The sequence below is a fragment of the Oncorhynchus keta genome, chromosome 26, assembly GCF_023373465.1.
Source record: "Oncorhynchus keta strain PuntledgeMale-10-30-2019 chromosome 26, Oket_V2, whole genome shotgun sequence".
In the NCBI taxonomy this organism is placed as follows: domain Eukaryota; kingdom Metazoa; phylum Chordata; class Actinopteri; order Salmoniformes; family Salmonidae; genus Oncorhynchus; species Oncorhynchus keta.
Genome location: NC_068446.1, coordinates 15307738 through 15323551, shown reverse-complemented (window position 1 = coordinate 15323551; position 15814 = coordinate 15307738). Strand labels below are relative to the sequence as shown.

Below are 15814 nucleotides of genomic sequence, written 5' to 3'. Positions count from 1 at the left end.
CTTTATTTGTTAATTGAAAATTGTGAATCACAATTTTATTTGGCGTACCCCCCGACAGCATTGGGAATACCTGTACGAGAACATGATTATAATTATGGAGCATAGCTTGGTTCATGCCGCGTTCAGAACGACTGGGAACTCAGGAAAATTACGAGGTCAAATCATGACGTCAGTGTTCCTCAGGTAGGAAAGACAGCTCTGGAAAGAGTTACACAGATATTATATATGGAATAATCGGGATATATTGTATACAAATACCTCTCTGTTTTTAGAATATTGGTTCAAAAATAATATCCTATTGGTGAGCCAACAGTCTTTTACTCAGTTATAAAGAATTCTTATCACTTTACAAGGTCCCTGTAACACCTAAAGATTTTGCCATTGTTTTAGATGCCATTCCCTCAGGTGTTGCTATGTTATTCAGGAACATGTCAAGACCTGACCCTCAGAGCCTACCTTCTATTGACCCTGTTGACTCATCAGTAGGAAAGATTGGTTTCTCTTTTGGTCCATTCAACAACAGAGCGATACGATCCTTGTTTCAGCAGGATGTTGTATCTATCTATACCTTATGTCATGCCTCATTGGAATGGATTTATTGATAATATCTGTTGGAAAAAAGTTTGGATGTTGCCACACACATACCTACTTGTTAACAAAATTAAGGAAGTTTCCTTTAAAATTATTCATAAATATTATCCTGCCAACCACTATATGAAGAAGTTTAAGGAAAACATAAACTCAAATTGCTCCTTTTGTAATGACCACCCAGAAACAGTTGTGCATCTTTTTTGGCATTGTATGCATGTAAGAAAACTGTGGCAAGACATGAGTAGGTTTATAATTGAACACATTTATGAAGATTTTACACTATTGTGGAGAGATGTACTGTTTGGATTCTTTACATACAATAGAAATAAGCGGAATCATTTTTATGTAATTAATTTCATTACTCTTTTGGCCAAATTTCATATACACAAATGTAAATTTACAAACAGAAAACCACATTTTCGTACCCTACAAAAAGAAATTTAACTGTATTTTAAGACGGTTAAATGCTCTACTAACAAAAAAGCTGTTAGAATTGTAAGTATATGCATGTCCCTTAAGGTCCTTGTGTAATTTTAATGTGATATTGTACCCCCTAGCTCGATTGTCTATCGTTTGAAATCTATGTATGCTTGTGTTCCCTCATGTGCTTTATGTATTGATTTGATATTAATAAAATATAAAAAATAAAAAATAAAATTTTAAAGCTCTGGAAAGAGTTCTGGGTTTCCTAGTTGCAATTGCGAGTTGGATGACGGTTCAAATCGATTTTCCCAAACGATAATATCTGGAGTGGAATAGTTTCAAACACGTGGTTTACATGTGTTTAATGCCATTTGCTATGTTCCAGACATTATTATGAGCCTTTCTCCCCTTAGCAGCCTCATGTGGTATATATACTACGTTCACTGTTTTATTTAATTTATTTGTTAGGAGAGATCGAATGCAATATGAGCATGTACTACAAACAGTATGACATTTTAGGACCCGTTTTTAATTCGTGCATATTAATGTATTTACGGTCAAAATACCTCCTTTTGCATACGTCATTGGGGTGGGTAGCACAGTCAGTCGGAGAGCACAGCAAGCGTGCTAATTGCAAATAATTGGAATTGAAATGGTGGCTATGAATTAACAAATATCTTTGTTTCTGTCGAGTGCTGACGCAAACTCTTACTCAGTGACTGGACCATATTGAGTTCTTATGGCTGTATGAATCGACAGATATTTTATAGGCTCGTTTTTTGTGATTTTTTAGGAGCTGCCTACTCATTGTTTTTGTTCCTCTGAGATAGATGGCGTCTATTTCAGTGACGTAGGGTAGCCATCTAACTGTTTTGACAGCTGAGGAAAACAACTATATGTTATTATTAATTATTAATGTAGCTATTACCATGCAATTAAAAAGGGTGTGATTTGCGTTTGATAGTAGCTAAGTAAGTGGGAATTTCACGAAATTACAGTTTTTTTTATCTGATAAAGCTAGCTAGCCTATTCTTGAGGTGACATTGAAATAGTGCCGTTAGGATCTCTGAGGTGTCTACTACAAAACTGGATCAATGAGTTAGCCAGGTAAATTGCTGAACTTTATTTATTTATTTATTTTAGATAAGCTTGAAATGGACATGGTCTAATTCACTTAACAACCAAAACACATCTACCGTTTTGCTTTTTTAATGAGCCAGAATGTCGATAGTTATTTCTGATTTGTTTATTGAAGTTAGCTGGCTAACTCATTGAACCTGCTTTGTAATATACCCCTCTGACCTTTGAGTTATACAAGAAGCTCATCTATGGCTAGGGAAAACACCTATGTCTGTTATTCGTGAAATATTAACTGAGTTTTATTACACTTCTTTGTGTTTGATCTTCTCTCCTTCTGTCCCCCTACTTTGAGCCTAGGTGTGATGAACTGCCCCAATCTTGTGGGTTTTTAGGAGAGACCTCAAACTTGTTGTTTGGGAGCACACAACTACTATGATCAACACAGAGGCAATACGAGAATTTGAAGCCAAAGGAAGAAAATCCAGAAGCAATCTTAAGAAATGCTTAGCTTCTGCATTGTCTGCAGACCTCAACAGGTAATGATTAACACTGTTTATGGACACAGAACCTTAGCCTATTTTCCAGTGAAGTCTAGTAAAAAACACATTCACTCTACATAAGGCGTTGTCAGGCAACTGTCAAGAAAGCCCTTATTAGTAAAATATTCCCACACTCATTATCCTATTAAGCAAAAAACTAAATTGCAGCCTACAGGGCATTGCACGGTAACAAAGTGACACTAAGACTGACATACATTTGAATGTAAAAAAAATCTAACAAAAAAACAATGATTGCAAAGTTAACTCTATGCACAATGATTACTTTTAACAATTTCCACCGAAGATTTTACAAAACACATTCACCAGACCAATAGTGCAGATTCAAAGTTTGGTAGCAGAATGACAGCACAAACTGCCATTCTGTTACCAAACTTTGTATCTGGAGTCTGTGTCACTGTTACCGTGGAATTGCCCCTAGGGTTGGGGCGAATTCCATTTATTGAGGATTTCCACTAGATAGCACAGCCACAAAGTCAAAATTGTCTATATAAAAATTCCTGGAAACAAAATTAACTTTTGGGTCTTGATTTAACATTAGGTAGGCATAAGGTAAGCAGTGTGGTTCAGTTTAGGGTCACGGTTAGGTTTAAAATAATCTTTTAAGAAAATACATTTTAGAAATAGGTTTATGACTTTGTGGCTGAGGTAACTAGAGACGACCCAACTTCACCCTACTCCCCTGAGCTAAAACAAACATTTTCCTCTGACTACCTGGTAGTAATAAGAACATTAGTACCCCCTGTTGGCAGGTCAGACACAGTGTTGCTCCTGCTGCTCATGACAGTCACACACAACAAGGGGTTATGGGAAATGGAACGACAAAGGAACATAATTTCCCATTTAACTCCTTGTATCATGGGTGACCCACTTCCCAGTCACTCTGATTATCTGCCTGAGCCCTGTAAAATGAAATTGCTACAGCAGCAGTAACACCACAGCTCATACATGCAACCCAGTTACTGTCTGTGTCCTAAACTGCACCCTATTATCTTTATAGTTGCTACTTTTGACCATGACCCATAGGGCTCTGGTCGAAAGTAGTGCCCTACAAAAGGAATATGGTGCCATTTGGGGTGGGGACACGTACAACAGCAGCAGTAGCATGCAGTAGGACAGCTCATACATGCTACCCAGCCACGGCCTTCCCTGGGGGCAATAAAATAGCCCAGTTCCAGTAGGCACAGAGGCAGTAGCTACAGTAGTACCACAGTTCTTATGGCCCATTTGGCTTGAGGCTGGCTGATTTCTGGGTCACCCACTTCAGACACAGCAATGGAAGTTAATTATGGTGGTTAGTGGTACAGGGGCAGAAGGAAGGACCAAGGACTCTGTGCTGCTGACTTACCCAGATCAAGTCCAGTCAGCTTGATTTATATATAGTTAAGCAGGGTTGTAGGGTTTCTATGGTTGCCTTTGACCCCCCTACACTACTAACCATGCTATCCCCTTGATGACCCACCTCCCAAATGTACTGCTCTGCCTCCTAAAATGTAAATGTATTCAGTTAAGAAATTAATTGTATCATTGTCCCTTTCCTATCCTTGCTCTACTGAAATTATTTTGTGTTGCAATGTGTTTATGTACTGCAGATGTGAACCACTCCTGTGTTGTGATTTCCCAGGCTGCTGCAGGAGGAGTTAGAGGCAGATGTCAGCCTGTGTACGGTGGGCTCCTGCGCCAGTTCCACCCCTCTCCTGGTTCACAGGGCTGTTCTCCTGGCCAGGGCCCCACAAATACTGAGGAGGGGTTCTCATCCAGACCCGAAGACCATCCAGCTAAACAACTATGACAGCACGGAGCTGAAGCAGTATATCAGGTACACTCCGAGTCAGAGTATATGTTATTGTTTTTACAGTTTCAGTACACTCACCAATCCATAGACATATAATTACTAATGCTAGTTCTATGGTCCAGTCATCCTTATGTAGGCCCTCTATTCTTACTCAAATAGACATCACAGATGCAAAAATATATTTGAATCTAAATCATTTTTCTCTTTTTCAAAGAGTGTTTCTTTGTAGATAATCTAACTCTGTCAATTAACATGATTGTTAGGTGGTGTTTAGCATGTAGTTTCTGTACTGTTGAATTACAGCCAGAGGGCGCCATACTCCCTTTTTTTTTCTTCTCCAGACCAAGATGCTGTAAATCAGTCATACTCGATGCAGACCCAGAACAGGTTCAATACGGACCGCTGGTCCTGACTTTTTTTTAAATAGTCAGAACTCAGTCTTTGAACTTACTGCTGTTTAGAGCTGGAACCGTAGAATGCACAAGGTGCGATTTCAAAAGTTGGTAGTGCATGGGGAGTTTTCCTCTTGTTATGTCATTCACTGACAGACCTTAGAGAACTATTTATAACCTGTCAGAAATGTCCAGTTGATCAACTAGATAGCTGGTTAGTCTAATTTACCTATCTAAATCTTGTAGTTATCATGGCCAGATTAAGTGTTCAGGGGCCTCAACCCCCAGGAGGCCCCCTTTGTTTTTGTCAGGTATTGTAATTATTTTTACCTTTATTTAACTAGGCAAGTCAGTTAAGAACAACTTCTTATTTTCAATGACGGCCTAGGAACAGTGGGTTAACTGTCTTTTTCAGGTGCAGAATGACAGATTTTTACCTTGTCAGCTCAGGGATTCGATCTGGCAACCTTTCGGTTACAAGTCCAACGCTTGTATCTGCCGCCCTAGTGTGTAGAATTGCAGAAAATTAAGTTAAAATGGCAACATTTTCTCTCTGCCAACAAGAGGGGGTGTGAACAGTTTAGTGTCACATGGGTTGTGAAGTGGAGGTTTGTTACTACGCTGATTAAGGCAATATCCATCTGGAACTTTGCCACATAGGAAACGTGCGACCGGACCTTCTCAAATAGTAGTAGAGTACTCCTGCTGTAAGTATTTTGTCAAGCAGATTATTAATAGAACGGTGTAATCTGATTACGAAGTCATTGTGAGATTATCTGATCATGTTAGTACTAATAGCATCCATCTGTAATATCAACATCAGAGTATGGATCCAGTGATACTCTCCATTAGGCATACTGTAGACTAGAGTCAGATCTGGCCCCAGCAGCAGCAGTATGGTCTACTGAGAGAGTACAACCAGCCTTTGATCTAATGCATTATGCTGCTAGCTCATTAGCAGGGTATTAATCACGCCTTCAGAGCAGCAGCAGAGCAGACCATGTTGTGCCATGATGATGACTCTGGAATACTGTATATGTGGACACAAACGGCATACAAACAAAGCCTGTTGGTAGACGTACAGTATATGTGTGAGAGCTCCTGGATTGGGACAATTCGCTCTTAATGGACCACATATTTGCTATGTTCATAACCATACCAATGTGTATGCTTGCAAGTCTTCTTTACTGGTAAACATGAGGTTGTAAGTAACAAAAAAAATCCCAGGACATAGACATATCTGATATGGGCAAAAAGCTTAAATTCTTGGATCCTTAATTAACGAGTCTGAATTAATCCACTACATTTATCATAGATCATCATTCCTGTCTATCATCCTTCATTGAGAACCTCTGAGTGCCAGTCCAACTATCTTCAGCAGCAGATATACACTCAGGGTCCAGTTTATTAGGTACACCACCCCATTCATGAAGATGGATCACTCCTACAGGCAGTGAGTCACGTGGCCGTGGCTTGCTGTATAAAGCAGGCAGACAGGCATCGAGGAATTCAGTTAATGTTTGATTGAGCGTTAGGTCACTCATTTTGCCCATTCTAAGTGACTTTGAGTGCCCTATGATCATCGGTGCCGTATCCAGTATCTCAGAAATAGCCGCCCTCCTGGGCTTTTCACGCACAACCATGTCTAGGGTTTACCGAGAATGGTGCGACAAAGGAAAAAACATCCAGTCAACGGCAGTCCTGTGGGCGAAAACAGCTCGTTGATGAGAGGTCAAAGGAGAATGGCAAGAATCGTGCAAGCTAACAGGCGGGCCACAAACACACACATTACAGCGCAGTACTTATTTATTTAGTACAACAGTGGTGTGCCAAACGGCATCTTGGAATGCACAACTCGTCTGTCCTTGTCACGGCTGGGATACTGCAGCAGACGGCCACACCGGGTTCCACTCCTATCAGCTAAAAATAAGAAGCTATTCCGGTGGGCACGCAATCACCAACACTGGAGTAGAAAAAACATAGCCTGGTCTGACAAATCCCGGGTCCTGTTGCGTCATGCTGATGGCAGAGTAAGGATTTGATGAAAGCAGCAAGAGTCCATGGATCCGTCCTGCCTGGTATCAACGGTACAGGCTGGTGGTGTACTGGTGTGGGGAATGTTTTCCTGGCACACATTAGGTCCAATTGAGCAACAATTGAACGCCACAGCGTAGCTGAACATTGTTGCTGACCAAACCCAATAGATTTTTTGGGGGATGAGATGGAACGTGCTGTTCGTACCGCCTTCCAATCTGTAGCAACTGTGTGAAGGCATTGCATCATCGTGGACAACATCCCTGTGGAACGTTTCCGCCACCTTGTAGAATGCCCCGAATAATTCAGGCTGTTCTGGAAGCAAAGGGAGGTCCGACCCGGTACTAGATGGGTGTACCTAATAAACTGACCTCTGTGTGTATATATTCGAACAGAACCGGTATTTTGGTCTCATCAGACGCAGAAGAACCAGTTCAACTGCAGTGAGGTGAACGAACAGGCACTGGGCTGGGGGGCAGTGTGCTAGCTAACAGGCACTGGGCTGGGGTGCAGTGTGCTAGCTAACAGGCACTGGGCTGGGCTGCATTGTGCTAGCTAACAGACACTGGGCTGGGGTGCAGTGTGCTAGCTAACAGACACTGGGGCTCTGGCAGCAGTCATAATCCCTGCACTGTGCTCCTCTCACGCACCTCTGTGTTCTGGAACATTACACCCTGTGCGTCAGTGTCTCCTTGTCGCTCAGAGCAACAGACTGACTGTAGTATTCCCCATAGAATGTATACAAAGGCTCTAACCTAGGCATTTGTTACCATTCTAATCCTAGGTGTTTTAGAGGGGTTGAGATAAAGCTGAACACATATTTCGTCTTGTACACTGGACAATATAATCTTCTTCCTTTTCTTCTGTTTCCATTAATCTTAGGCGAATGTACACAGCAGACCAACGCATGGGCTTGGCTGGAGAAGGAATCCCTGAGGACTCAGAGTCGCCTACTATTATCCTCAATGGTCCCGATGTCGATCTCCACACTGACTCAGGTAAACAGATCAACAATGTGTGCATCCAAAATGGCTTCCTATTCCCTATTTAGTGCACTACTTTGACCAAAGCCCTATGGGTCCCTCGCTCTTAAAGGGACATGTAAAAATAAATATTTGAAAAATCTCCTTCATATTTATCATCTCCAGCACCACCCCAACATCAACATACAGTATGTGAAAATGGCTCGTTACTATGTTTTGTGGGGGGGAAAATCGAGGAAGTTAAGTGTTTCCAATGACATCATCAGTGTGCATTATGTGAGTTTTAACCAATTATGAGTAGGGATTGCCTACTAATTGTCTACTAATTGGTTAATGATATCATTGGAAACAGTTATCTTCCTTTACAACAACACATAGAAAACGGCCATTTTCACCTATGTTGATGTTGTGGTGGTGCTGGAGATGATGAATATGAAAAAGGGTGAAGTTTCCCTTTAACCCTTAATTGCATTTAGTATCTTGTTGTTGCTACTGGCAATAACAGCCCAGTGCAGATAAGGCAACACAGCTTTATTGACCTTTTTAGGTAAACACTAACGCTACTCATTCTGCATGTTTATTCAGTTTAGCTTTGTTCCCTGTCACTCACACACAAACACTCTTTGTGTTTGGTCCAACGGATGGAGTGCACGGCCCTTCTCGTCAGATCTGCCCAGGCCAAAGGACCAGTTTTTTTGGACATACATTCTATTGTCTTATTATTGCCCTCCATTCCTATCCCTTTCAGATAATGCTGTTGTTGTGGAGCCAGCCTCTGGTCTTGGAGCAGACCTGTTGGATCTCTACCAGAGAGGAGAAGGATCTGACATCAACATCCAAGTAGGGGAGCAGGTCTTCTCCTGTCACAGGTAATCAATCAGCCGATACAATGTATGAAGTCCTTTTTGCATCAGCAGTGGTCACAAAGGGATTTAGTGTAACTTGGCCTAGACACCACAGACCAAACAGAAGCACAGTGGCCAGGAAAAAACTCCCTAGAAGGAAGAAACCTAGTAGCACAATAAGGTCTAAAGGTCAATCAATATTTGTGTAGGAGAATGACTATGATTGTTTTGTTTTTATCTCCTACACAAAACCCCGCCTGGGACCTATCAAACCTCTGTACATCTCAATTCCTCTTCTATCTATGCATACTTTGATGCAACTCAGTAGGTTGTAGGTGGCGTTAGTAGGTGTATTATTTTCACAAAGCAGTTATTGTTCATAACACCAGGTCTACATATAGTTCAATCGAGTAAAGGCTTAACTCCATGACAATAGAGACAGAATACAATATGGAATTTTATTGAATAATTTTGGGAAGGCCTTGTCCCCCCCCCCCCAGCAAGTGGGAGACATAAGGTTTGAGTTGACATATAAATACTCCGCTAGATTCATGCTCATATGTTGAAGGAAAGGAAAGTGATTATTGCACGAGTAACCCCATAGATTAATCATCGAGCGTGGTGGAATTGCCTTAGTGTGCCATGCTCACAGGCTGAAGTTAATTGATGATTGACGTTCCGCACACTTGCTTATAGTAAAGGAGGATTAAAGACGTGACGCTATGCTGATGAGGTAACATAAACACTAATACGGATACCTGCTATCCTGCTATGCTAATGAGGTAACATTATAAACATGCATTATTTCCCTGTAACGCACAGTAGAATTCAATAGCTATAGTTCATTTTTACAAGTTTTGTTGGAGCTGCTTTTGAAAGTAAAAGTCCAATTGAACTGTGTTCAATTATAGCCATGGTATAAAAGGGATAATCAACTCAGGGCTCTATGCGTTCTCTGTAAAATAATGCAACTCCGTGAAAGGTCAGTTCCACACGTGAATTATTTTCCATAAAAATAACAGCCCCTCATTTATTACCCCTTACTCACGAGATAAATGAAGGGATGATCCATTCATACCAGCCTTACTGATTGAACTTTCGTTACTACATTAACATTCTCTGGCATTTGATTGACTTCCCTGATGCTCAAACTTGGTCGATTGTTGGGCAGTTCCTCATGTAATAGTGATACACATGCAAGGCTGTTTGGAAGTGGATTGAGTACAGATACTGCTAATGATATGCTGATACATACTGATGCACTTCTTGTACATGAAGAGTTGGATAATAGCTACTGATCTTGGGTGTTTTTTTTCATGTATTTGTGTGTCACATGAAATCATGTTATAACAGTGTTATGCATTTGCATACAGGTGTCACTTTGAAGGGATATTTGCATAGATTGGTTACCATTTTGGCATGCAATCTGAACAGTTGGATTTCAGGCACCAATAAATGGTCACGATTATACATTGACCTTTCAATCAAACATCAACCGACCAGCATTTAAACCAATAATGTGCACCAAGCACAACCATCTGTCTCTGTGTCCAAAAATGTTGCTTGATTTATCTTCATGTTTCTGTTATCATTCATTGATTAAAAAAAAGTAAGCTGTACAACACAATCACAGTCCTCAAGGCCAGAGGGTTTCACCAAGCCGTTACGCTGTGGTGAGGTCATTCAGTGGTGCAGAGGTAGTGCTAGTACTAAACATGGAGACAGGTTTCTCCCTCCCTGCCTGTGCTCAGGGGATCTACCCAGACAGACAGACAGTGTAATGCAGCTCCTCTTCAGATGAAAGCGGGAAAACCTTTTTTGGTGTTTTTCTAGCGTTCCATGCCGTGTGAGCCTTGACTGCAGTGCAACACTGCTGAATCTGATTAGTATGGTAGCCCAGTGGTGCCTGCCTGCCTTCCGCAGTTCTCTCTCGCTCCCTTCTTCTCTCGATGCCACTCCACTGGGTCTGAGCTGTGATCTACCAATCACTTTCATCCATCCCTCCACCCCCACCTCCCCTGGCTGGGGGAAGAGAAGCGATATCAAGACTGACTGACACAGACACACACCTACCTCTGCTGAGGGAAGAGAAGATTTATTCCCCTCCTCATGGAGACTGACTGACATTCACAATCTGGAGCCTTTCATTTACAGCAGCAAGACTTCTACAGCTCTTTGTGTGAAGTCACTCTTTTGTTCCACATACAGGAGGACTTGTCATGTTCTATACGTTAGGCTGATGGTGCTACTAAAGTTTGGAGTACAACGCTGTTTGGAGTACAACGCTGTACCATCATGACTACCTATTGTTAAATGACTTTAGTGTCTCCCAATAACTCAATAACACAAGTGTGGCCAATATTCTTAATATACACTGCATGGTCAAAAGTATGTGTCAAAAGTATGTGGACACTTGCTCATCGAATTTCCACTTCACAATAACAGCACTTAGAGTTGACCAGGGCAGCTCGTGCAGGGCAGATATTTGACAAACTGCCTTGTTGAAAAGTTGGCGTCCTATGATGGTGCCACATTGAAAGTCACTGAGCTCTTCAGTAAGGCCATTCTACTGTCAATGTTTGTCTATGGAGATTGTATGTCTGTGTGCTCGATAATATACACCTGTCAGCAACGGGTGTGGCTGAAATAGTCAAATCCACTCATTTGAAGGGCTGTCCACAAACTTTTGTATATTTAGTGTATGCAATTTAGCAGACACTTTTATGCAAAGCAATTTAGTCATGCGTGCATACATTTTCGTATGGGTGGCCCCAGGGAGATGGCAGCCACTGTTTTAAAGAATAGTGACAGTAATCACTTAGAATTGATGGAAATGTGTTGCAATAGCTTCGAGACATTCACGATTCTTTCAGCAGCCTTTTTTACTGTCAATTCTCTCCAGTCACGTCGTCTATTTCTGCTTCTATAATAAGATCTGCTACAGAAGAGGACACCTCTCCTGAAGTGTAGTTAAATGATCACTCTGAGAGAATTATAGCACACTCCAAGTATATGGAATCACAGAATGGCAATGGGGGGGTTAAATAAAGACTATAATATTTACAGTATGTGGGTGTGTGAGAGAGAAAAGCAGAGGGGTTTGACTGTGGAGGGGGGGGGGCCTTCCTCGTCCATGACAAGATAAGCTAGTGAATAATGGTGACTGTAAAACTGTGGATCCACTCTGATGATTTTCATGAGCTGTCATGATGCTAGAGATGATCTGAAGATCATATTAGATATGCAATGTGCTGCAGGGTCATATGTGCATCTCAGTGGCAGTTGAGCATCATCTTGGTAAAAACATGGGCTTCGGTTCAGAGACTGCAGAATGGTTCTTTGATGTCCAGATCAGTCACTTCTCTGAAGGTCTGTGTGCCAGACATACCGTCACCATGTGTCCCTTCAGGGCCAGCTACACCATCACCACACATGCACAGGCCACACAGCTGAAATTTGACGTGTGTGTGTTTTGTTTTTAGGGCGGTCCTGTGTGCGCGGTCTCAGTATTTCCGAGCTATGCTGTGTGGGAGTTGGATGGAGAGCTCCAGACAATGCATCACTCTACAGGGGTAGGTCCTGGCACATACATACACATACATACATACACATACATACACATACATACATACATACATACATACATACATACATACATACATACATACATACATACATACATACATACATACATACATACATACTAAAAAGTCCCCGTCTTAGGTCAGTTAGGATCACCACTTTATTTTAAGAATGTGAAATGTGAGAATAATAGTAGAGTGATTTATTTCAGCTTTTATTTCTTTCATCACATTCCCAGCGGGTGGGTCAGAAGTTTACATGCACTCAATTAGTATTTGGTAGTATTGCCTTTAAATTGTATAACTTGGGTCAAACGTTTCGGGTTGCCTTCCACAAGCTTACCACATTAGGTTGGGTGAATTTTGGCCCATTCCTCCTGCCAGAGCTGGTGTAACTGAGTCAGGTTTGTAGGCCTCCTTGCTTGCACACACTTTTTCAGTTCTGCCCACACATTTTCTATGGGTTTGAGGTCAGGTCTTTGTGATGTTCTCTCCAATACCTTGACTTTGATGTCCTTAAGCCATTTTGCCACAACTTTGGAAGTATGCTTGGGGTCATTGTCCATTTGGAAGACCCATTTGCGACCAAGCTTTAACTTCCTGACTGATGTCCTGAGATATTGCTTCAATATAACACATAATTTCTCTACCTCATGATGCCATCTATTTTGAGAAGTTTTTTTATTTTTGTTTTTTTAATTTCACCTTTATTTAACCAGGTAGGCTAGTTGAGAACGAGTTCTCATTTACAACTGCGACCTGGCCAAGATAAAGCATAGCAGTGAACAGACAACAACACAGAGTTACACATGGAGTAAACCGTTAACAAGTCAATAACACAGTAGAAAAAAGAGTCTATATACATTGTGTGCAAAAGGCATGAGGAGGTATGCGAATAATTACAACTTTGCAGATTAACACTGGAGTGATAAATGATCAGATGGTCATGTGCAGGTAGAGATACTGGTGTGCAAAAGAGCAGAAAAGTAAATAAATAAAAACAGTATGGGGATGAGGTAGGTGAAAATGGGTGGGCTGTTTACCAATAGACTATGTACAGCTGCAGCGATCGGTTAGCTGCTCAGATAGCAGATGTTTGAAGTTGGTGAGGGAGATAAAAATCTCCAACTTCAGCAATTTTTGCAATTTGTTCCAGTCACAGGCAGCAGAGAACTGGAAGGAAAGGCAGCCAAATGAGGTGTTGACTTTAGGGATGATCAGTGAGATACACCTGCTGGAGCGCGTGCTACGGGTGGGTGTTGCCATCGTGACCAGTGAACTGAGATAAGGCAGAGCTTTACCTAGCATGGACTTGTAGATGACCTGGAGCCAGTGGGTCTCGCGACGAATATGTAGTTAAGGGCCAGCCGACTAGAGCATACAGGTCGCAGTGGTGGGTGGTATAAGGTGCTTTAGTAACAAAACCGAAGGCACTGTGATAAACTGCATCCAGTTTGCTGAGTAGAGTATTGGAAGCTATTTTGTAGATGACATCGCCGAAGTCGAGGATCGGTAGGATAGTCAGTTTTACTTGGGTAAGTTTGGCGGCGTGAGTGAAGGAGGATTTGCTGCGGAATAGAAAGCCGACTCTAGATTTTATTTTAGATTTGAGATATTTGATATGAGTCTGGAAGGAGAGTTTACAGTCTAGCCAGACGATTTATGATATCCTTTAGTACCTTGAGCGTGGCTGAGGTGCACCCATGACCGGCTCGGAAACCAGATTGCACAGCGGAGAAGGTACGGTGGGATTCGAGATGGTCAGTGATCTGTTTGTTGACTTGGCTTTCGAAGACCGTAGATAGGCAGGGCAGGATGGATTTAGGTCTGTAACAGTTTGGGTCCAGGGTGTCTCCCCCTTTGAAGAGGGGGATGACTGCGGCAGCGTTCCAATCCTTGGGGATCTCAGACGATATGAGAGGTTGAACAGGCTGGTAATAGGGGTTGCGACAATGGAGGCGGATAGTTTCAGAAATAGAGGGTCCAGATTGTCAAGCCCAGCTGATTTGTACGGGTCCAGGTTTTGCAGCTCTTTCAGAATATCTGCTATCTGGATTTGGGTAAAGGAGAAGCTGGGGAGGCTTGGGCGAGTAGCTGCGGGGGGGGAGAGCTGTTGGCCGAGGTTGGAGTAGCCAGGAGGAAGGCATGGCCAGCCGTTGAGAAATGCTTGTTGAAGTTTTCGATAATCATGGATTTATCGGTGGTGACCGCGTTACCTATCCTCAGTGTAGTGGACAGCTGGGAGGAGGTGCTCTTGTTCTCCATGGACTTTACAGTGTCCCAGAACTTTTTGGAGTTAGAGCTACAGGATGTAAATTTCTGCTTGAAGAAGCTGGCCTTTTCTTTCCTGACTGACTGCGTGTATTGGTTCCTGACGTCCCTGAACAGTTGCATATCGCGGGGACTATTCGATGCTATTGCAGTCCGCCACAGGATGTTTTTGTGCTGGTCGTGCACCAGTCCCTCCGGCAGCAAAGCATCTCCACATGATGCTGCCACCCCCATGCTTCATGGTTGGGATGGTGTTCTTCGGCTTGCAAAACTCCCCCTTTTTCCTCCAAACATAATGATGGTCATTATGGCCAAACAGTTCTATTCTTGTTTCAACAGACCAGAGACATTTCTCCAAAAAGTACCATCTTTGTCCCCATGTGCAGTTGCAAACCGTAGTCTGTAATTTTTATGGAGCTTTTGGAGCAGTGGCTTCTTCCTTGCTGAGCGGCCTTTCAGGTTATGTCGATATAAGACTCGTTTTACTGTGGATATAGACACTTATGTACCTGTTTCCTCCATCTTCACAAGATCCTTTGCTGTTATTCTGGGATTGATTTGCACTTTTCGCACCAAAGTATGTTCATCCCTAGGAGACAGAACGCGTCTCCTTCCTGAGCGGTATAATGGCTGTGTGGTCCAATGGTGTTTAAACTTGCGTACTATTATTTGTACAGATGAACGTGGTACCTTCAGGCGTTTGGAAATTCATCCCACGGATGAACCCGACTTGTGGAGACTGCCTGAAATGTTTGACCCAAGTTAAAGGCAATACTACCAAATACTAATTGAGTGTATGTAAATTTCTGACCCACTTGGAATGTGATGGAAGAAATAAACTCTGAAAGAAATAATTCTCTCAACTATTATTCTGACATTTCACATTCTTAAAATGAAGTGGTGATCCTAACTGACCTAAGCCAGGGAATTTTTACTAGGATTAAATGTCAGGAATTGTGAAAGCCAAATACATTTAATATCAGTTTATGGTGTTTGTAAAACTTCCGACTTCAACTGTACATACTGGCCAAGGGATGGTTAGAACTGAAGTCCTTATTCGTCTATAATGTCTATTCGTCGGTAATGTCTACAGCTGCGTCCCAAATTGCGGCTTATTCCCTATATAGTGTACTACTTTTGTCAGAAGGTGTGCACTATAACGTGAATAGGCTGCCATTTGGGACGCAACCTATACCTCCACCCTGGTGTATCAATAACAAGGCTCATTGTCTCCCAACAACAATTGAAGTCTGCTGCCTATC

At 42.1% G+C, this 15814-nt stretch overlaps 1 protein-coding gene across 4 annotated transcripts in view; it reads left to right on the top strand.

The window, feature by feature from the left end:
• Positions 1-1593: 1593 nt before the first annotated feature.
• The window catches only part of LOC118358994 (BTB/POZ domain-containing protein 8), a 38829-nt gene continuing 24608 nt past the window's right edge, over positions 1594-15814 (top strand). For 2 of the 4 annotated variants that reach the window (XM_035737095.2, XM_035737091.2), the window contains exons 1-6: positions 1595-2121; positions 2452-2630; positions 4276-4470; positions 7755-7870; positions 8604-8724; positions 12183-12272. In XM_035737095.2, coding sequence (XP_035592988.1) covers positions 2527-2630; positions 4276-4470; positions 7755-7870; positions 8604-8724; positions 12183-12272 — 626 coding nt within the window. In that variant the 5' untranslated portion in view covers positions 1595-2121; positions 2452-2526. Of the gene's footprint in view, positions 2122-2451; positions 2631-4275; positions 4471-7754; positions 7871-8603; positions 8725-12182; positions 12273-15814 lie in introns of all 4 variants that reach the window. The other 2 variants (XM_035737093.2, XM_035737092.2) reach the window with 2 other exon arrangements.